General features: G+C 30.7%; 2 protein-coding genes across 2 annotated transcripts in view; one reads left to right on the top strand and one right to left on the bottom strand.

Moving 5' to 3' along the window:
• LOC112688007 (orexin receptor type 2-like) overlaps positions 1-24,140 on the top strand; it is a 62,604-nt gene that overhangs the window by 315 nt on the left and 38,149 nt on the right. The window lies entirely within an intron of this gene.
• Positions 95-24,061, bottom strand: LOC112687998 (succinate--hydroxymethylglutarate CoA-transferase). Its single transcript, XM_025561010.1, has 4 exons — positions 23,270-24,061; positions 10,464-10,789; positions 1,732-2,039; positions 95-517 (listed from the first exon to the last, which is right to left on the bottom strand). Exons 1-4 carry the CDS (start codon positions 23,680-23,682, stop codon positions 293-295), a joined length of 1,272 nt encoding a protein of 423 aa, XP_025416795.1. The 5' UTR covers positions 23,683-24,061; the 3' UTR covers positions 95-292.

The raw sequence follows: 24,140 nt of genomic DNA, 5'->3' as shown, positions 1-24,140 counted from the left end.
CGCGTATGTGGTCGCCAGTGGCGTATCCAGGGGGAGTTAGGGGGTTATAACCCCCCCAAAATGTTTAATGTATGTATATTATCTATTGATTATAATAAAAACACACAAAATTCAAAAAAAATGTAATGTTACATTTTTTATAACCCCTTCCGCCAAAAAAAAATTCTGGAAACGCCACAGGTGGTCGCGATAAGACGGTGAAATCAACAAATGATAATACTGTATTTTTTTTACTATAGGAGAAATGATGTATTAAATGTAAGTCTATGTAGTTAACAGTAACATAATGTAATCATACTACGTTTTTCGAACGTAATGATTTTATTTCTTTCACGCTATATCCCAAAGAAATCAGTACTTCGTCCGTATGCTGACCTAACAATGGAGGCTCTCTTCGGATTTTATTACTGCTGTTCTTGAATGTCACTGCGGGTCCAACCATTTTTAGTTTCGCGTTGTACGAGCAATCGACGTTTTGTACAATCCCAATGCTTTTGACGTGTTCGTTATCGAAAGCCTGAAAAACGAAAATCAAATCGTCATTGTAGTCGTGAGATTACTAAAGTAGTATTATATGCATATGCGAGCTAAACGAATTTTCATAAATGAATCGTGCGTATAAACTGAAGTTGTTTGTATTACGGTTTTACAATCACATATACGATTATTTTGTTGGATTTCAATCCTCACGGACCAATTACCAAATCGATAATAATACGGTACTGTTCGAGTAGTATTAATTAACTCTTATAAATTCGATCGTAGTTTAATATAACGTCCCTGGCAGTAGATGTACACAACATGAGCGTATCAAAAGCAATTCCCTTTTCCTACCGTGCATGTATGTTCATCAGAGTTCTATTGTAACATATATTATAAATATATTTTGTACTCGTAATTCGTCGGTCGTGGTTGACGCGGCACACAGGTGATGGTGGTGTATACACGAGTTGCGGGTGCGGTGGTCACCGTTATTGTAAAAATATAATAATAAAAGTGACAATAGTAAATGTTTAATTAAGTAATATATTCCACTGTAACTTAACACATTGAATCGTTACAAGACTATAACGTCAAAATGGTGATGGTCACAAAAAAAAAATATAATAGGAAAAAAAAACAAGAACACTTGTATTCGAGATGGGGCGACCAGGTGTGTCTCCGTACGCGATCTCGGAAAAACAGCACGGTTCAGATGGTGGTACCTGTCGGACGTCGTAGCGACCGCTCGCGTCCCCTGACGGTGATGGATGGGAGGACGTAGTTTCGCTGCAAAGTTGCGTGCCCTGGAGTGGTGGTTGATGAGAGAGATAAGGGCACGGTCGGCGACGGCCGTTCCGGCAACGGCTGCTGCACGGGTCCGCGTCATGGTTTGAGCGTATACTTTTTGAGTGGAGAGTAAAAGAGACGGCAATAACGTAAAGATGCGAACAAAAGTGAATTAAAATAGCAGTAAATTTAAGAATAATTTATATTTTTCGTATATATTCAACGTTACACTAAAGTTATGTCACCCCCACCTCCGGTTTAAGTTAATAACATTCCCGAAAGAAAAGTGTAAAACATCTTAACACGTGATATTATAATTAAAGCGGTGAAAATGAGAAATGTGAAAATGAGGATAAGTCAGATTACATATCTTTAAACTTATTTATGAGTATACGTCGTATAAGAACCCTGTTGCAGAACGCGCATTAGTAACCGTTTGTATGCTTGCTCACGTTGGCATACCTGCGCCATGTCGTTGACGGGACCGTAAGGAAAAGGCACTCCTTCGAAAATTTCCATCCACTCCTCGTTAGTCTTGGTCCTCAAAATAGGTTCGATAATTGCGTACAATTGTTTTCTGTATTTAACACGACACGCGTTGTCCGTGAACCGCTCATCCTGAGGTAAGGCCGGCATCGATATACGTTCGCAAAACGACCGGAATTGTGCGTCATTGCCCGTGCCCAGAGTTAGGAAACCGTTCGCCGTCTGAAATGCTTTGTACGGGACCAAGCTCTCATGTTCGGTTCCCCATCGTTTGGCCAGCATACCTTTGAAACATTAATTATAATATAATACAGCGGTTCTCAAATAGTGTTTCTAAAGGGTAATCTAGAGACTCCGTGACAACATCTGAATATCAAATAAAATTCGAATAATATTAAAAATTAAATTGTTACGTTAACATAAATGTTATGAATATATAAAAAGTTGAAGGAATTTCCTTATTATTATAGATTGGTACATTTAAAAATTCCATTCAATATTCGTCCATAAATCTAAATATTGAAATATTGGTACAGGAAAAAAAGTTATTATTGTTCGCATTAAAACTTATATACTGTATTACTGAACATTTTATTCAAATGTTTTTTTTTTTTTTTTTATAAATATAATTAAATATGTTATATTTATAAGCCGTACGAATTATGGTAAACACAATCAAATTAAAAAGGAAGTCATTAATATAAAATTTTATATGAGTTTAAAATTGATATTCCTGAAGATATGGAACTCCGTGGATTTTTTAGCATTTAGTAGTATTTCATAGTAACTATGAACAAAAAATGTTGAGAACCACTGTTCTAATATATTATAATAGGTATAATTCTTAAATGTGGCACATCTGCTGGTACAATGTGTGTACTTGAAAATATTGTCACAGAACATGGGAATCATTTTGTTTTGTGCAGTAGGTAGTAGTGATTTCGAAAGCCCGTTCTAGAACTTCTACTTTAATATAGTATACATTTTACCTAGTGTCGCAGAAATTTCGAACCTATACGTTCCGAAACCCTTGCATTTTTCTGAAAATCTTGCAGTTAAAGATAACACCTAGGTAATTTTTATTTTTGGAATAAGTTTGTCCTAATAAACTTTTATATTATTTATAAAAAAATTAAAAATAAACTCCTCGAATTATCTTTCTTTAACAAATTACTAGTGGTACATTTATTCTAGGCATGGTATATAAATATACCGTGGTTGTTATTTATAACCATAAAACATATATTATACGAATGAAATTCAGTTTTTAAAAAAAAAATTTTCAAATTCCAAGTGACAACTAATTTCTCAATAAAATATTATTGTTAAAATGATACCCTATGCGTAAACAATTAATAATGGTAACTATTATAGTTTTATTAATATTAATATATGTAATATAATACAATACATTTTTAATAAAATATTTACGTAATAATATTAATAAAAATCTGTATAGTGATTTCAAATTCAAACGAAAGCTTATGATACTGTGACAATCACAGTTATTAAACAACAAGTATATTTGTACGCTTTTTTCAAAATTATTCAAATAAATACCATACATTTTTATTTTGGAAAATAATTAATATGATTTTGTACATTTATTTTAAAATAAAAAATATTAGTTTTTTTTAAATAAGTAAAAATATAATTTATTTATTTAAACTGAAACGACAGGGTAATATATATATTTTCAAAAAATCACTAATCACTGAAATATTTTTACTGAAATGTAATTATTTTCTGATTTCTTGATTTAAATTATTCTTTTTTGTATTTAAAATGTTCGATATTTTTTGTAGTTAGCTTGTGCAGATTCTTCAATTTTTGCAGAATGTATACGTTTTTTGTAGTTTTAATTATTTTAATGCATTCAATTAGTGCACCAATAAGACACTTTAAGTTCTAAGTCACGTGATATATGAAGAAATAAATCATAATTTTTTTTTATAAAATTTAAAAACTTACTCTTTCATATGAATAATTGTCAAATTTGCATTTATAAAATGAAAAATGGACAAATATGCAAAATATGCAACTATAAATTTTAAATATAAACTTGTATCGCTATGAAACAAATTTATATATTATTTAGCTATGTTTTTAATAATTATTTAAAAACATGCAAGTTCCTAGAAGTCCCGAGCCCTACTTATTACGTATATAATACATTAGGTATATTATATAATGAACTCTGATGACATTCAACGACTGGAACCCGATTGAGCACGGTTGCAATCAAACAATAAGAACCAAAAAAGAACCAAAAAACCACACGATTGAGCACGAAAATGGGTGCGACGTTGCCGCTTTGTACCGTAGAATATTTTTCGGTGCACCGTATTACTGTGCTGTTACAGACATACATAGATGTAGGTCCTTACGACTTTTACTACATAGGTGGGATCACATAAATCGTAAATAATAAAAATCGGGAAATGATTATAAATAATATAATATTCGCAACAATAGAAAGGAACTATTAGATTAAGACCCGAAGGTAACACGATGTTACGGATATACATAAATGTAGGTCCTTACAACTACCAATACGATTCAAATCATATCAATCATAAATAGTGGAAATCGGTGAACAATATAAAAAGGAATAATTAAGACCCGAGGGTATCACGAATATGAGCTGTCAGGCAACATTTTAAAGTATTATAATAAATGCAATTAATAAAAGAGCATAACAAAATGTGAAAGGTGTGCGAATAGTAATATTACCGAGGCCAATTCCCACAAGACCTAAATATATAAGGGGGTTGGGAATAAACCAATATTCAAATGTGTTTAAGACGTGTTTTAGCAAGCACCTCCACGCCAATTTATTTGTCTATTTAATTAAATAATTTGTACTAAGAAATATTTCAATAAACAGTTTAACTTAGTTTGAGTATTTTTATTTGGAATATTCCTAAATCATCACCATCTTTACGATTGAACGGCCGCACGCAACAGTGCATTCAAGATTTTTTTATAATTATTATGTAATTCAATTTTAGATTTGTAACGATTATTTCATAAATTAAAATATTTACGGCTCAGGTTTCCTAAAAGAAATAACTCTCCAATAAAAAAACCACAAGACACTTTTTTTTTCGCATTTTTTATGTTGTTGGTATATTAGAGCTCGATGCGTCCATATTATTATTACAAAATAAAATACATTTAAGTATAATTATTTATAATTAAACATCTTTTATTGGATTTTTAATCACGTGTTATAATTACATTTTTTTTTTGCTAGAAAATAGCACTCATACAATTGTCATGAAAAAGGTAAAAATATACATTTTTTTCCCTAAATACTTATTTTCAACTTTCAATAAGTATTTAAGTAGGTTGTCAGCATTTTTAAATTCAGAGTACTCACGGTAAGCCTTTATAGCAGTATTTTTAACGTACAGTAAAGTCAAGGTGCACGCGACAGTTTTCGAAATATCGCGTCATAAATTTAATGCACGGCACTCGTGTTGTGCTCTATTCATTTTAATGTACTTTGACAAAACACGCATTAAAATTACGGCGCGGAAAAAATGTCGCGCGGTAAAATAACGCTAGTGTTTTGCCAGCCTAATAATTAGTTTTCATTTTGACAACGTTGTACACAATGTTATTTTCTTTACCGTGCTCAATCGGATCGTCAAAAAGGTCGGCCGATAACGACCGTGCTCAATCGGGTATCACCGCATTCAACTCGTTGAAAACTTTAAATGGTAGATAATACTATACGTGTTAATAATTTTTGAGATGCTAATGAAAACACATTTTCCTTTCTATAATTAAAAATGTTCATTAAATCTTTACACGGAGAAAAATATTTTTGATGAAAGTTTATGTAACGGCTGTCTTCACCAATTCAATATACAAAGCAATTAATTTTATTATTTATTAATTCTTATAACTAATATCAAAAGACTCAATAATCTGATATTGAATTTAAACAGTAAATACTAAAAAATTATTATAACGTACCATGAAAGTTTTGTTTTTGACAACGTCGATTATTCGTGCAAAATATCTCTAAGCGCTACTATACATTTATAATAACATTTCGTTAAATCTTATAATAATTAACAAGACCGTTTTAAAATATAATTTTATTTGATTAATATACTATATATAATTGACCTTCATTTGATATGGATAATATATATGAGTCGTGTAATAAATATTTAATAGATTATTTTTGACGAAATTCCTCTACATAACCACTGTCTGTCCTGTCGATTACGGGTTTTCTTTCGTGGTTGTTAGCAGTATAATATTACACTGTATATTTTGAAATAAATGAAAATATTTTCAGCCCAATATTTAAAACTTTATTTGACATTCCATCCGTTATCTTATTAATGTCAAATTAATTTACAATTAATTTACATTGATTAAGGCAGGGGTCTTCAACCCCCGGCCCGTAGGCCGCAAGCGGCCGTGATCACATTTTAAATTTAGCATTTACATTTTCTAGTTCAATAAAATTATAACAGTTAAGCTATCCCTATCAGAAATATGTAATAATATAAATTGAATTACCTACCAATATATAATTATTATTGTCTGTTGGTTCGTAATCGATTGTGGAACGAGCACAATATTCTCCTTTATGTGTAAACATTTCAATTTCATAATTTTTCTTCGTAATATTTGTACAATATGTCGGTGAGTAAAAAACGTAAAATCTCAGATGAAAAACGCGTTTTTCAAGAAAAATGGTCCAATAGCAATTTTTTTAAATTATTAAATTTACTAATTTGTAATTTTAAATGTACCTAACTAATTTTAATGAATATTTCAAATTTTAAATAAAACTAATAAAAATTATTAAAATCGTTTTCTCTTATTTCTGTAAATTTGTAAGCACGTCCCGTTTTTTTTTTTGTCAAATCCCGCATATAAATATCTGGTTTCCCGCATATCTGTAAATAAGAGTTGGCAACCTTACTTATATGGGAATAAAATAAATTTTAATAACAAAAATGAATTTTAAATTTAAGTTATTTAGTTAAGTAATTAAGTTATTAAGTTGATTTTCAAAATAATCAGCCGATGCTATTATTTTAAACCATATCTATAATAATGGAATGATCGGATTTTGCAGCAAATAAGAAAGAAATGTTCATTAAAATTATACGAGTAAGAAAGCTTATACATGCGTATTAACTAAAATGTATATAAAAAATAATAATTCTTTTAATTTTAAACTATTTCACAGATTACAAATTATATGTAATTTACTATATTATTTTTATCAACAATTACATGTTTATACATTTTTTCATTCGACATTTACTGTCATGCTGTAAAATAATGAATATAATAAGATACAATTACACAAGTCGTGATCCCCATCGGTTATATGCGTTCAATTAATGTTATCAGTTTTAATAAATTTAATTTTACTAAGTATTACAACAGATATTATTTTTATTCATATTTTATCTATAAATCACGTACAGAGAGTGGAAACAGAAAGATTGGTATAGTAATGTAATGCAAACAAACTTTTGTCCTATAATTCAAAAATAATATTTGATTAACTACAATACCTTAAAAGTGGCTTTTGATTACGCTTGAAAATTTTAATCATTTTTTTCACGATTGAAAATTTTAAATATTGTTTCGTATAAAATATCGATGCCAATACATATTTTTTTTTTTAAATAAATTTATTACATAATTTTTTTCTTTTTCGCGTTAATTTTATAATTAGGTAATCTTATGTGAAGACTATTCAAAACAGTTTTGCATATTACAGTATCATCAAAAATTAAAATACAGCATGCTTAACTATAGTTAGTTCCCTTCTTAGATTAAATATTTACCTACTGTATATATTACTAGAAAAAAATTTACCTATATCATTTTTATGGCATTAAAATAATTAACATGCGTAATTGTAATATGTATATATCATATTGATGGACGGTTATAAAAAATTAGTGCTCTAGCATTGGTTTTTTCCAAGCCTGGGCATTAACGAGTTAATAAATTTAAAGTTAAGTTAATTTAACTCATTAACTTAACATATTTCATAACTGATATTAAACTTATTAACTTTACTCATTTCCTAACAAATTAACTTGAAATCAACGTATTTTTTTTTTCATTTATCCAAATTAAGTTAATTTTAATTTTCAAGACCAGAAAAATATTTTTGTAAAATACAAACCGCATTCATTAGCAATTTCATGGAATTTAGAAAAATATAAAAATAAAAATGTCGAAGAATTTTTTGATAAGACCATAATATTTATTTAGGTATTAATAATTAATTGGGGTCCCACCGGTCTCGGGAAAAGTTCTCAACCGTTTTCAGACTATTGAGTAAAAATAGCCATGCCACCCATGAATTACATTACTATTGGCATGAAAAGAGGCCGTAAATCTATATTACAAAAATTTATATATATTATCATTAAATAAATAACTCTTAATAATAATTGTAATCTATTATTAATAGAATTATTCCATAATCTAAGATATAATTAAATATTATTGAATAAGAAAAGAAATTTAATAGCTGATCAACATATGAAATGGCTCTTTTATTGAGATTCAATAGGTATTTTAATTAACCTCTCTATTGTATTGTTTTATATTTGTTTAGATTTTAATAAAATTAAATAATAATATTATATATTTAATATATATATTTGTATCAACTGTATACATTTATTGCCTATATAATTTTATAGTTATACTTTCAGCTACAGTAATTATTTTTAGTTTTCATACTATTATTGAACATTGAAAAGTATACTTTAGTTAAATTATATTTATTATATGTGATTTGTATGAAAAATGAATAAAAACAAACAGTACATAAATTACCATAAATTTTAAATTTGAGTGCTTAAAAACAATCCCAGTAGAGAAATGTATATTTTTCTATTCTAATTAGTGTCTAATAAGATTTTTCTGCATTTTTATTATCGTTAGTGTTACATGAGATCTGTTGTAAATTGTTAATATACATATCAGGGCTTAATTTAAATTTTTTTTATTTTTGTAATTAACTTAACTTATTAATTGAAGTTAAGTTAACGATATTTTTTAATTTAATTCTTAACTTAATTGATGTAATTCTCATGTGAATTAACTTAATTGTTAACTTAATTAAACATGAACTCAATTAACTTAACTTAACTGAGTTAAAAAATATCATTAACTTGCCCAGCCTTGGTTTTTCCAATGGTGTCATATGAAAGACCAAGTTATACTGCCACCCAAACAGCATAAAGCGACATTGGGAACTGAAAAATAAGGCGGATATAATTGTTCTATATTATTTATGTTATAAATAGATATTAATTTCCAAATATTTAAAGATTTCACAAACGATACGATCAGAAATATATCCAATATATTGTCGAAAAAATACCGATAATGGTAGACAATCGTTTACAAAAAATAATAACAACGTAGACATCGACATTGACAGTCGTTGGGTGGTACTATATTCGCCTCTGTTGACCAAAATATTCAATACTCATATTAATATTCAGTTCTGTAATTCGGTGAAGAGCATCAACTACATTTGCAAGTATGTAAATAAAAATAGCGATATCGCTGTATTTAGAATTGAAAATACTAATGTGAATGGTCCTCAATTGAATAACAACAACGAAATAACGCTTTACCAATTTGGCCGGTACATCAGCTCCAATGAAGCTGCCTAGGGTATCTTTGAAAAAATGAAAAAATGGATGCCTCGCAATCAATGTGATGCGTGCCCAGGTTCATTCAAACATTTTGAGCCGAGTATATACAGTCAATCTAAGGTAGACTGAGTGATTCTATCTGCAACTGTAATTAGTTAATGTTACCGGACTATTTACATTTTAAGATATAGGCAAAGTGAATAGATAACATTATTCAACGTTTAAAGATGCATATAAAGTAAAAACATAAATGGCTGGCGTTTTGTAATTTTTATAGGCCGTCATCATCCATAGAGCTCCATTCCTCTTTCAATCATAGACACTATCCCAACATACTTACAATGAGTTAATTATTTTTTATAATAGAAAATATATACTAGAAATATATGATGAAGCAATGTTTGCCAGGTCAGTTAGTTAATAAATTATAATTATTAATAATTATTAATCATTTATTTATTCTTCATTATTTGCATAAAAAATACGTTTGGAATAAAAAAAATATTACTACTATAACAGTACTATAACATTTAGTCATATGTACATAAAATATTTGATATAATGCGACATTACTGCTATAGCAGTATTAAAAAAACTACTGCTATAGCAGTACTAAAACATACATTTTTTTAGTTATGCTTTATATAATCATTTATAATCCTCACTGTCTGTCAATGTGATATATATATATACCTAGAGCTTAGAATCAAATAATCGAGCTCGATAACCTATAGTTAATTGCATAAATCTGAACTAAATTAACAGTGATTTACATCGTTGTCAATTTGGAATAAAAAATTTAAAAAATAGTATCTTAAATTGAAATTAAGCATTTTTTTTTATTTATTTATATATTAATTTAAAAATAAAACCATTTACTATGATTTACTTACGACCATTTACTTCAAGCAAAATATGTAATTAAAAATCGATTAGAAATATAACAAAAAGATATGATATATAAAGATACTCGAAAAATGGAAGGGGCCATTTTAATTTTCCTATGAAGTCACTCAGTGGTCAAATGAGTGATCTTACCTGCGTTTAGATAATTCGATCCCAAATTGATCATCATTGCAAGCTGTGTGGACAACAGGTCGCAGTCGATTTTGTCTCCGACGCCTCGGTATAGGGCAGCTAAAATGGCACCGTGTGCGTACATGCCAGTCATCAGGTCGGTAACGGGCACGGCGGCTTTTGCCGGAACCGCGTCGCCGGTGGCGTTCATTAAACCACCGACCGAGGCGGCTATGCAATCGTAACCAGGTTTCTGGTTCCATAAGCCCTTGGATCCATAACCAGTTATCGAACAGTACACCAATTTCGGATTTATCTTGCGCAAGTCTTCGTATCCAACCCCATGTCTAATGGAACGTAAAGCAAATAGTACAAATAATTAGGTACCTAATATACGTAAAACTGCGTGTATTTTACAAAATTAAGAATTTGTACAAAAAATGTTGTTTGAATATATTCAATTCTATCAATTATTATAATCATACAAAAACTACGATTTTTGAAAACTAAATATGTTTAAAAAACCTATACATTCCTCATTTTACTCAGAATCTAATAGTTTTCAGATATATTCAGTAGTACGTATTATTAGTAGTGGGCATAGGCGTAACTAGGGAGGGACTTGGGGGTGGTAAGCCACCCAATATGAATCATAGCCCTCCTTTCATAATTCTTAGTCTTGCTAACGGTAGCTATATTTTTAAAAGGACGCTACACCTGTTATTATGACTAGTAAAAACATGTTTACGGAAAACCAACGAAAATGCCTTTTAATGTAACTTTAGGGTGAAAACACCTATTATACAATTAGTAAAGAATAATATTTCTGAGTGAACCTCATACGCGTTTTTAAAAATATTTATTAGAAAAAAAGTTACAATGATTTAAAAAAAGTAAAATATTGCTTTATTTTATTTATCATACAGAACTATTCATTCGGAATAATGAAAAACCCTTATGAGGTTCACTCTGAAATGTTATTGTCTTCAAATAAAGTAATAGGTGAAATAATTTTCAAATCACTTTTAGAGGCCTTTTTGTTAGTTTTCCGTGTTCATGTTTTTGTCGTTCGATTTTATTTTATATATCAGTCATGTGCTGCCACCTAAAACGGTGGCAGAATGTAGTCGCGGCGGCGTTGTCGGAAATTAGAACTTCTCCCATTACTATCGCTGTTTTGAATTCACCCGTTCAAGTGCTCAATAAATTATCTTTCGTAATCGTTATCGCTTCCACGAAAAATCAAATCCAAAACGAATGCAATAAAAATAGTCAATGGACTGTACGACATAAATTATTTTTCCATTTTATATATTTAAAGATACTAATAATATAATATTAGTTATTACTACCAGAATATTATTCTAAAATCAATGCTATTATAAAAAAAAAATAGAGTTGTCACAATAATATACTGTGTACAATGTATAAATTGTAATAAAAAGTACTTAGGTGTACAGGTAATATAGAACACCCGTATTAAAATATTATTACATACATAAAAACTATTTTAATAAGCAAATAATTACGTTTACGGCAACGACAGCGAAGAGGTACCCTTAGACTTAACATACCCAAAATCAGGGAACTTCACATTTTTATGCAGGGGGCCACATCAGTTTTTTTAAAAATGCATGCTATACTTAAAATGTGATCGCGGGCTGCAAAAAAATACTAAGTGGGCGCGAGTTAGAGACCCCTACTCTAAATAGTAAGCTTTAGTACCTATTATATTTCTATAACTTATAGATTAATAACCATTTATTGTTATCTTTGTGTGAGCTAGTACAAAATATATAAAACGAAATACTGATAAATCAAAAAATAGAATAATATTATGAATCTATAATAGCTTATAAAGTCGAAGAATCGGAATCATTCATCAATTGTTCTTGTTTAGTTCACCGTGTTGGTGAATACTGTTTGTATGATTTGTCATTTGTAATTTGTGATTATGTGAAGACTGTTTTACAATAATTTTTGGTCAAGTGTTAAATTGTTGAGCTTTTTAGTATATATTTTTTCATTATTTTTTTTTTTTAATCATGGCTAATAAGCGAAACAAATTAAAACATAAATCAAAAAGCGTGTTGACATCCAGCCTAGTACATTTACGTAAAAGAAGGTAAGTTATAAAAATTAAAATATGCGCTTGAATCAAAAAAAAAACCTTTTTTTGATATAGCTTGGAACTCACCACGAGTGTGCAAAATCAAGTAGCTTCTTTGGAATCGTAGTACCTATTACTATTATATTAAACATTTCATACTGTTTTAATTTTTAATACTTAAAATGTGTATAGCAACGTTATATTCTATTTGGTTATAGATTTTACCTGTAATGTAATTTGGTTACTTCAATACACCTTTAACAATAGCAAGTATATATAATATACACCTACACAATTATAACGTAAAATATACGTAATATATTCACCAATTAGAAAACTACTATTTAAACATTTAAATAGTTTAGCTTATTGCTATAAATTTGGTATTATGTATATTGGTATTATAATGTATAGACGACAAAAAAAAATATAATATAATATATTTTATAATAGTATAAGTAAGTACTAAGTAATCAGTAGATAATTTATAATATTTTTATTTTAATGTAAATATTATTGTAATATAGCCTATCCGACATTATTTTAGTATAATTATTTGTGTACACATAATAAGAAATAGAAATCTTAATCAATTAGTTCATAAGCGGGCGCGAAAATCATACGAATATTGACTATTGTGGTAATATTACTATAATCACCAATATATTATTTTTTCATTATCCGCATTCTAAGACAGTTCATAAAACAATAAAATACTCGCCCGCATGTTGATTATTTTTAGACCCTTTTGTTAATCGCGCGATAACAACTATGACTCTGTGTGCGTACGTCGTGTGCTTGCGCTGTGTAAAAACACCTAATAAAGCTTCCTATCGGTCGTTTTATCCGTTTCACTTTGGGTATAGCGTCCTCTTAATTTTAATTTAAAATATCGTTTTATGGTAAAATATTTATTTTTTTTGGTTATACGTATTATTGTGATACGATAATTGTATGTAAGGTTTTACTACATAAATATTATTTAGAAATTATTAATAACTTGTGATAATGATTAACGAGTAACAGTGGCGGTTTTGGGGGTGAGGCAAGTGAGGCGCCGCCTAACCTACAATTTTAAGTAAAAAATACTATTAAAGTATATATTTTGGCCCACCGATAGCATATAAAAATTTGATATTAATTTTTAACGTTTTTATGATTTTATTTGAGAAAAAATCTTCTTTGCCAAGTTTAACAATATGAATTATCATTTATTATATTGTAAAATAATGGTAAATCATATCATTAGTGTTTATTACCAAAAATAGTGATAAACCGATAAGAAATGAATGAAAATATAAGTATTACGTAAACAAACGCTGGTGTTTCAACCGGCGGTAATGTTCCGATGACGTCAGAAGGCACCGTTCAACTCCGCCTCAGAGTATGTACTATTGTGTACATGAATTACACACACAAGCGTATGTACGCGAATGCACGCGACTATAAAATAACTAGAGTTGCGCATGCGTAATGATCATTGTGAGGCTCGACTTACATCGTCTATGAAATAAAAATAGACTCGGTATACAGGAATATATAGTCAGCCGGCATTTCAACGTAAAAACACATTATCAGTAAAGATGTTATTGTTACAATCGAGATTCGGGACAGTCCTAATTAAACCGTTGTCCGTTGTAATATCTATTGATAATAATTTTATATTTATCATTATTTATTCATTAGTCATTTCTGTCTTGACGTCTTGTACGAATATTCGCTTGTGTCTTACACTTTTTCCGTTTTCGGTGGTTTCGTCTTAACGTCTGCGTTAAAATATATGTGCGAGTGCTGCAGTTTATTGTAATAAACATTATTAAATTAATTACTGTTGGAGTTATGACGTATCCAGTGACAGACGTGGTAGTTTAATTTAGTTAATTAATAGTTTTAGAACTAGACATACTTAAAAGTCCTTTTCAGGACTAGACATACCTACTTGAAAAGTCCTTTTCAGGACTAGGCATACCTACTTAAAAAGTCCTATTCAGGACTAGGCATACCAACTTAAAAAGTAATTTTCAGGACTAGGCATACCTACTCAAAAGGTCCTTTTCAGGACCACCAAATTTTAAAATGCTCTGTTTATTACCTATCTATCACTTACTATACGAAACAAGTATATTATTAGCATTCATACAATTATAATTATTTTTGTTTTTAAATTACATTTATTGTGAATTCTAATTTTGTATAGAGGGAGGGGGGTGATACATTATGTTGCCTCACCGAAAAAATACTACCAGAACCGCCACTGACGAGTAACGAAATATTAATGAAACTGACTTAAAATCAGAAATTTTGGTTGCAAAAAATTGTTATGACAATCATTTGGAAAACAGTAACAATCAATAACATTTAACGCAGGTAAAGAGTATCGTTGAAAAATCTGTTTCCCAAATTTATACAAAATGCTACATTTAGCGCTTGCAGTTCCAACAAGTTCCGAATCTTGGCAAAGAACATTCTTAGCGATTTGTCGAATAAACACCTACATAAGGTCAACTATACTATCAAATTTATTTTCCAAGTTAGCAATCATAGTAATTGAAAGAGATTTGTCAAACATTCTAAACAAAGAAGACATTTTAAATTAATTTGCCAATACTGAGCGGAACCTGCAGAGGTCATCTTTTTAGAGGTACGGGCTAAAGAACCCGAGGTTCCAAGTTATGTTAGGCCCGGTGCACACGAATTGCCTCCCAAAACTAGTTAGGTTACATTTTGTCACTCGAATTGCCTCCGGATATTTCGGAGGCAATTCAAGTGCCCCTATTTTACCATACTCGAATTGCCTCCCTTAACAATCGATATAATTGACATCGATTTCGATATTTTGATATTAGAAATTGAGTGATAGTGAATATACCAAACTGCGACAAAATTTGTTCTAAATTCTAAACTTGTGATTTAAGACAAGTAAATTATGTAGTTATTTGTGGTTGTAATAATATTTTAGTAGCCCATACGAATACGATAATACGTATATAAACTTGAGTATAATAGAGATAAAAGTGCCGCATTTTCATACTTACTGCTCGCTAACAGTGGTTTTTATTGCCATTAGACAACAACGGAGTATGATATAGCAATATAATGTTGCTTCTACTGGTTTTCAATTTAAAACTACAGATTGACACCAGGTACTATATCTGCATTACTTCGTCAGTATACGCCTGTAAACTTATGTGTATATATTTTTCGTCATAATTTATTAATTTAAAAAATGTCTTTAATTTTAAGTAAGAAGGGAAAAACTGTTTTAATGGTCAATGGTTACAAATATGGATGCCAAAAATACCTTGCTAATGAAATTAAGAGATGGACGTGCAACAAAAAAATATGTAAAGCCTACTTAAAAACTAATTTAATCGATGAAATTATGTTCCATGTTTCAAATATAATTCATACATGTACGAAGGACTCAAAAAAAAAAAAATTAATAGACAAGTACTAAACAACCATCTGAAATGACTATACCTATTTATATTATAATCAACTTATAAATGTATTATTGTATAAATCGATAGTTTATATCGATTGTATTGATTCGATTAATGGAAATTTTTCAAATAGGAGGCAATTCGAGTAACCTTTTTTTTAAATTATTTACGGGAGGCAATTCGAGGGATTTATGGGAGGCAATTAGAGTGTCCCCGTTGGGCCCTCCATTATTGGGAATTGTCGTAAGGTAGAGATGGGCAAAAATTTTCAAACATCGATGTTTCGATGTATCGATACATCGAAACTTAAAACATCGATATTTTTGATACATCGGATTTCCTAGAAAAACATCGATGTTTTTTCGATGTTTTAACATACATTTTTTTCAGAACATGGAAAAACTTAAATAAACAAAAAAAATTCTCAGAATTCAGTATATTATTTGTAACAATAACTCTTATAGACAAAAGTCTACAAAATGATCTATTATAGAAATGGGAATCATGGTTCATATAAGTGATCCGATTATGTTCGCCGGTTCGCGTACTCGAGTCCTTGCTAGTAGCTAGTAGGCACTAGGTAGTAGCTACTAGCTACTAATTACTACTAGTATACTTCTATTATAATCCTATGACCTATACGTCCTATACTGCTTATTTCCTTATCAGTTTATTGTCATTAAATTGATAATACTATTTGTCTAATATATTTAATTAAATATTAAATGGTATTAAATAAATTAATGGTTACATATTTTAGATATTTAAAAAATGTTATGTCTAAACTCTAAGTAGGTATACAATATACATTATACAATATTATGCATTTTTGTTTTGAATTAAACTTTAATGCATGAGTAATAACAAAAAACAATTTGATATTTTTTAATAATATACTTTATTGTCTGACTCTGTACATAATTAACTGACTAACCTAACGTCCTAACCATAAAGTCTCATCTAAAGACTGTAAAAATAACAGTTGATTTAAATGCTTGGATGTTAATCGATTCCGTTGTTTGTTTAATGTTAATCTTGCCTTAGAAAACCATCTTTCGCTGGGGACAGACGTCGCAACAGGTACTAGATATTTAATAGCAACCTTGGATAGTATTGTATACATCTTATACATATCCTTCCATATCAGTAGATGATCATCTGATAATCTGGCATGACTGCTTTTCAAGTATAAATTTAATTCGGAGGGAATCCACTATCCTCCTGTAACTGTCCTCTATGGGATTTACGACTGGTAGATTGTTGAACGTATTTAGCATGATCTTGCCACAAATTGAACGTCTGAGGTTCTTCTACTGCTAAAAAATAAAAAAATAAATATTATGCATACATGTTACATCATAAATTTATTTTGTAAATGATAAATTATATATTCTTACCTGTGTTGTCTGTATCGGATGAACTTTCACTGGAGCTCATGGTCTATGTTTGTTGTATTGCATTCGATATATACCTCAGCATCTTGGATAATACAACGGTGTCTTTAAAATAAAGTTTTTTAAAACGTGGGTCCAAAATAGTTGCCATACCCAAAAGGGAACTACTTTCTACAGAACTGAAATGCGTAATGCGAAAATTGGAAGAAAATCAGTATACAAACCAACCATTGGCAATGACAGTCTACACGATGAATCCAATGAAAATGGAAACAAACTGATTACGTTTGTAACTGCAAGAAACATGGTAGTTAGTAGCATAAAGTTTCCACATAAAAATATTCATAAAAAGACTTGGATATCACCTTATGGAAGAATAAGAAATCAAATAGACCACATAATTGTTGATTGGCGAATAAGATCAAGCGTGGAAAATGTAAGAAGTATGAGAGGCTGTAGCGCGATTTCAGATCATTTTTTGGTAAAGATAAAATTCAGACTAAAGATTTCGATAGATTGGCAAAAAAAAAACAATGTTTTAAGAAGAAAATCAACAAGAAGTTACTAAAGGAAATCAAGACCAAGAAATACGAGGAAAAACTGAGTAGATATCTTTCAAATTATGAACAAGAGGCAAATATAGATGTTTTGTGGAGAAGTATAGAAAAGGCGGTAAAATAAACAGCAGCTGAGGTACTAGGTTATGAACCGCAGAGAAAGAAGAAACCATGGTTTAATGATCAGTGTGAAAAAGTCACAGAAGAAAGAGATAAAGCAAGATTAAAATTAATACAGAAACCGAGTGAAGAAAATAAAATAACATTAGCCATAAAACAACAAGAGGTAAAGAAAGTCATAAAGATGAAAAAAAGATCATTTGAAAAAGAAAGAATAGAGCTCATAGAAAACAGTAGGAAAAATAACACACAAACCTTCTTTGGAAGAGCAAACAAAGTTAAACTTGGTTTCAAACGCAGAACAACAATGATTATAGGAGATGATGGAACTTTATTTACCGAGAACGTAAAAATAGCAGATGCGTTTAAAAAAATGTTTAAGACTCTATTAAATCAACCCAGTAGAAACACAACCATCGAAAAACGTGCTTCAGTAGGGAATCTCATTATTAAATTTTTCATAAAAAATATTGTTTAATATTCTACTCAATAGAATAAAACCTTATTTACACGAGATAATTAGAGATTACCAGGCAGGATTTATGATAGGAAAATCAACCTTGGATCAAATACATAGGAAATTTGGATATTGATGATTACAAATTTTAAAGAGTGGATAATTTCAAATATTTAGGGATAGACATTAACAAGGACGCCAAAAGCCACGAGGAAATAAATATACGATTAGTAGCGGCAAACAGATGCTATTTGGATTGGTACCTTTTTTTAAATTAAAGATTTTATCATTTAAATCAAAAATAACACTAAGGACACTAAGTCCTAGGAGACCAGTAGCCTTGTATGCATGTAGTACGTGGGCTACAACAAAATCAGATGAACTCAAATTAGCGTTCTTTGAACGGAAGATATTAAGAAGAATCTATGGATCCAAAAAAAAACAATGAAGGTGAATATAAGATGAGGACAAACCAAGAGATTAAAGACCTATATGGAGAAGCAACCACCAATGGGGTATTAAAAAGTAGTAGATTGAGATGGGTTGGCCACGTGTGGAGATCAGAGAAAATAATTGGATAAGTTAGAGAATGGAAACAAAACACAAAAAAACCAAGAGGACGTCCCACACAAAGATGGAAGGATAGAATGGACAAGCACTTAGAAGAGCTTGGAATTGAGAACGGAGTTGAACTGGCTAAGGAAAGATATCAGTGGAGGCAAGTGGTTGATGCCGCAGTGGGCCTAAATGGCTTGTAAAACGCCATAGAAGAAGTAAAAGAAAATACTGAGCGGAGGCTTAAGCTATAAGTTATAAAATTCCTTTAAGTTTTTAATTTTAAGAAAATTTAACTTGTATCTAAAATAATACTTAATAAATATGTTAATACTTTGATGTTTACCTCAATATCATTATTTTACTATCTGTCTTATACATTATATATTAATAAAATAATATTATAATTTAATAATGAATATTACTTGAGAGACGAGTTTGGGGGGGGGGGGCAGACCCCCACATTTTTTACTTATTTTAAACATGTTAGGGTTGAAGTCCCCTCTAATCTTAAGATCAAGTTATGCCTATGGTAATAGGTACCTATTCAAATTGACTATGACTATCTTCTTTCAAAATACTTGAATTTAAGAATTATTAATAAAGAACATATAAAATATTTTGAAGATAAAGCGTTAACCATTTGGAAGAAACGTTTCCTAAAATAAACAACGATAATAAAATAAAATAAATTATATATCATTCATCAAAAAATGAAGTATTGAGTATCTGTTCTATGAAATCTAAAATTAATTAAAAAAAATACAAGTAAATGTAAATTTATGTGTTTTTCTATCGAGCTATACACCTACCTAGTCCATTCTATGTAACTTGGAACATAATAAAACAAAATGTGAAACTCAACAATGTAAACACAAGTTTTTTTTTTTTTTCAACCCGAAGGTTGGTTTACAACTCCAATTCTCCATTCTAACCGATTCCTCGCCTTTTCTTTGAGTTCTTTGAAGGTTTTGACTTTTGCATTGATTTTAATTTGTCCTATATACGAGTTCCGCGGGCGTCCTGCAGTTTTCTTTTCTTCTATCATACCCTCCAATATAATATTATGCAATTCTTCCTGGTGTCTCAGGGCATGTCCAACCATTTTCCAGCGTCTTCCTCTAATCGCATCTATGAGTGTACGTTTTTCTCCCACTGTTCTAAGTACTTCTTCATTCGTTTTCCGCTCTATCCAACTTATCCTTTCCATACGCCTCCAGCACCACATTTCGAACGCTTCTATTTTTTTCTTTTCGGTATCATTTATTTCCCAAGTTTCACATCCATATGTTGCAACACTCCATACATATGTTTTTATAAGTCTCTTCTTGATATTAAGATGTATCTTTTTTGAAGTGAGCAACTTATGTTTTTTACTAAAGGCAATTTTTGCTAATGCTATGCGTTGTTTAATCTCGTGGACACTCTTGCCATCAGATGTGATTTTACTCCCTAGGTATACCATTTCTTCTACCTGTTCCAGTTTTTGATTACCAATATATACATCAGCTTTTACTTTTGGGTCTCTGGCACAGACTAAGATCTTCGTTTTTGTACTAAAGTTTATGAATAATATATTATATGAAAAAACTTAACAAAATATATTTGCAGTATAACGTTTGATAATAATGACCGATGAAGAATACTTCTTATGAATTTTAATATCAACAGTGATATAACAATATAATTGGTATCCACACGAACCGATTCGAGTTAAAAATATAAGACGATGACGACTAACCAATGCATTTCAAATAATTATCTCTTTTTGTAAACACGTATGTTCATTATACTTGTTACATAAAAAGCGACTATTGAGTTATCAAATTTCAAACTATGGTATACGTCGCTTTGCAATATTCTGAATTTTTAGTTAATCGTGTACGAGATATTGAAAAAATTCACATCCAATGGTAGAGTTTTAACCTCTGTAAATAGTTATTGCAATGCAGTTAAAAAATAAAACAAAATAAAAACAACTTAAAACCAACGTCGTGCCGTATAATATTTCTGTTATGATATTACAATTGAAATAACTTTTAGTTATTACTAATATGGACTATTGATGCGTAATACTCGTATATATGATAAACTAAACATTTACTTACCTGGTCATTGAATATATTAACACGCTGTTTAATAACGTTTAATCTATTCTGGTTAACTGTCGAGCTTCGACACGATATACTCGTATATACACAATGGTACTTACGAATCATGCTCTCGAAAACATGTTTAATTATTGAAAACTAACCTTGATGAAATAAGTTAAATCGAGTTCATATTAATAATAGTTTTGAAGAAAAGAAGAAAGTAACGAGTGATTTCGGCGGTATCGCGTGATAATAAAAAAAAAAAGAAGAAAAATCATATTTCCAACATATGGTTATTGCAGCCGATTAATGTATTTTAAATAAAACTACTGGTACATTACGCAATTGACTACGAAATGTTTTGTCGGAATCTCCGACCCTACGATCAGCGTAGAAGCTTGAATTCTGGGAGTGACAAAATTTAAAATAATTAAATTGAACGGTATTACGAGTATATAATTAGATATAAATAAACACTATTTTTTTATTATTATATTATAATAATTTAATACTTGAATCACATTGTAAGGTAAATTTATTATTTTATTATTAGTTTCTGTAAAAAAATTAATAACTTTGTCAATAAATGTAGGATTTATATCTAGTTCTTTGTTTTTTGGGGACCCAGATATTTAATCGTGATATCGATAATATTTATTCAATACAAACTATGAAAACACAATAAAGTACAAAAGCTCTTTACAGCAGGTGTAAGAACATTAATGAGATAAAGAAAATTAATAAATAAAGAGTAAATAATTCTCGGGCTCATTTTGGTTGTGTGGATTTATTATGAAAACTACCTATCTATCTATATATAAATGTATACTTGATTGATTAATGGAGTAATGATAAATAAAATTTAATTATAGGACTGAAAATTTTAATATAAAATGCTAACGTATTTTCAATAAACAGTGTACATACAATCAAAAACTGGGTAGACAATTATATCTTTGTCTCATAATGAAGCTTCGTCACTACCTAAAGTTTTCAATATAGTTGTTTAGTGAATTCAAGTAGGTGACGGCTATTGCTACACAGATTTCAGAGAGAGTTAACTGCAGGGAAGAGGGGTGGATTGCAAAATACGCGATGGTCTATTTTAATACAATTTTAATTCTGTTCGACTTCACAGAAAAATCTAAGAAAAAGAAGAAAATAAAAACAGTATACACTAACCATAAGCCCAAACCGTATAACTATTGCGACGATTAAAATATTTCTAAAACGATTCGATGGTATTTTCCATATTTTCCATTTCTCTATCATTGGTTTTCGTCGGTTTCTCGTCATCAACGTCCCGTTAGGGAAGTATACATTCGGATAACCTCGAGTTAGGTCCTAAATTTCAAAAATAGCATGAATTGGGTCCGGACGTATTTTATTGAGAATACGAGTTTGGTCCATCCTATTAGCGTTACCCAGAGAACACTACGTAGAGGTTAGGTTGACTAGAAAGTCTTCCAAAAAATTGGTTTTTTGTTGTACAAAGATACGATCTGATGTAAACATTATTAAACTATTAAAATTATTATTTAATTAGAATTTATTTTTTGTGTGTAAAATTACGAGTATTATTAAATTGGCTTAATTTTAATTTATTTTTATTTTTATCACTAATAAATTATTTAAAATTATAAAGTTTAAATTACGGAAGAAATTTAAAATACACATATTTCACAAGAGTTAACCGGAGGGTCTGTTGTTAACTATTAAAACAAACCATATTTTCTCTTAAATTTTTTTTTCTGCTGCCATGGCATGCCGTTAGATTTTATTAACGGACTCCGTCTTGTACACGTACCGGTCTACTGACTACTACTAGGAAGTTACAATATATCATCCGGCGATAACCGTCCGGATACGCCGACATGGGAAAACTTGGGTTGGGTAATTAAGATAACACCAAAATAAAATATCACCGTGAATCCAATATAAGTATTATCAAACGTGACCACGGAATCAATTCAAATATTATTATAAATAAAATCGCGAACCAAACTCGTGTTTATTTTAAGCAAACATCTCGGGACCAAACTCAAGAGTTGCCGCAAATTCGCGCTGGGAATCGATTATTTTCGACATCTCGTCTCACCTATCCAGTGTACCGGGTATGTAATTTTCGATGAGTACGTGCGACCGCTGGGCCAACTTCTCCACTATCGTTTTGCCGTCGGGATGCCGGAAGTCCACGCACACACTCCTCTTGTTCCGATTTAACGACGCGAAGTACAGGCTCAGGCGACCGTCGGTGGCATCGGAACCCTGGAAATCCACGAACGGCGGCCCGTAGCCACGGCTGTCGTCGCCGGTAGTCGGCCTCTCCACCTTGATCACGTCCGCACCCATGTCGGCCAGGATCATCGAGCAGTAAGGACCCGCGGCCACCCGGGTCATGTCAATCACTTGCACGCCGTCCAGCGGTCGCGAACCACTACCGCAGTTGCGGTTGAAAGCCACGTCTGCCGGCGGTGACGGTCGGACGAAAAGCGCACGGCGGACGAACATGACGTCAGAACACGGTCTACAAATTTTGTCTGTATGAACTCTACTCCCCGGTCTCGTCGCGTAGATCCAAGCGTCCCACGATTTGCTCTGAACGGTCCCTTTGAATCGATCCCGTCGATAAGCGTACCACACATGGATCCGTATCAATCTCAACCACGCGCCGAACGTGGCATCCGATAACGGTACGTCGATCCCGTGCCTCTACGCGATCAAAGACGAAAAGACGACCGCAGTTACGACTCCGCCAACCGTTTTGAACCGTCCAGTATTTTGTACAATCGTCGTCGCGACACCGATCGTGCAATATTAAAGCGTTTACGGTGCAGCGTCACACTGAACTGCCTCAGCCGTTATCAGTTTTAACATCGTTATCGACAATGTGCTGCGGCGGTTCGACCTCGCCGAATGCGTGCGCACCACGATTGTTTCGTTGTTACGTAACCGTTCAATTGTTCACC

This window comes from Sipha flava, unplaced genomic scaffold (assembly GCF_003268045.1).
Source record: "Sipha flava isolate LNK unplaced genomic scaffold, YSA_version1 109_pilon_pilon, whole genome shotgun sequence".
In the NCBI taxonomy this organism is placed as follows: Eukaryota; Metazoa; Arthropoda; class Insecta; order Hemiptera; family Aphididae; genus Sipha; species Sipha flava.
This window is presented reverse-complemented; position numbering and strand designations above follow the sequence as displayed.

Bases quoted from the DNA above. Each gene is read 5' to 3' on its own strand.
- LOC112687998 (XM_025561010.1), bottom strand. From the start codon at position 23,682: ATGTTCGTCCGCCGTGCGCTTTTCGTCCGACCGTCACCGCCGGCAGAC. The intron at 10,790-23,269 runs GTGAGACGAGAT...ACGTTCCATTAG, and splicing joins ATACCCGGTACACTGGATAG to ACATGGGGTTGGATACGAAG. The intron at 518-1,731 runs GTATGCCAACGT...TTCGTTTTTCAG, and splicing joins CCGTCAACGACATGGCGCAG to GCTTTCGATAACGAACACGT.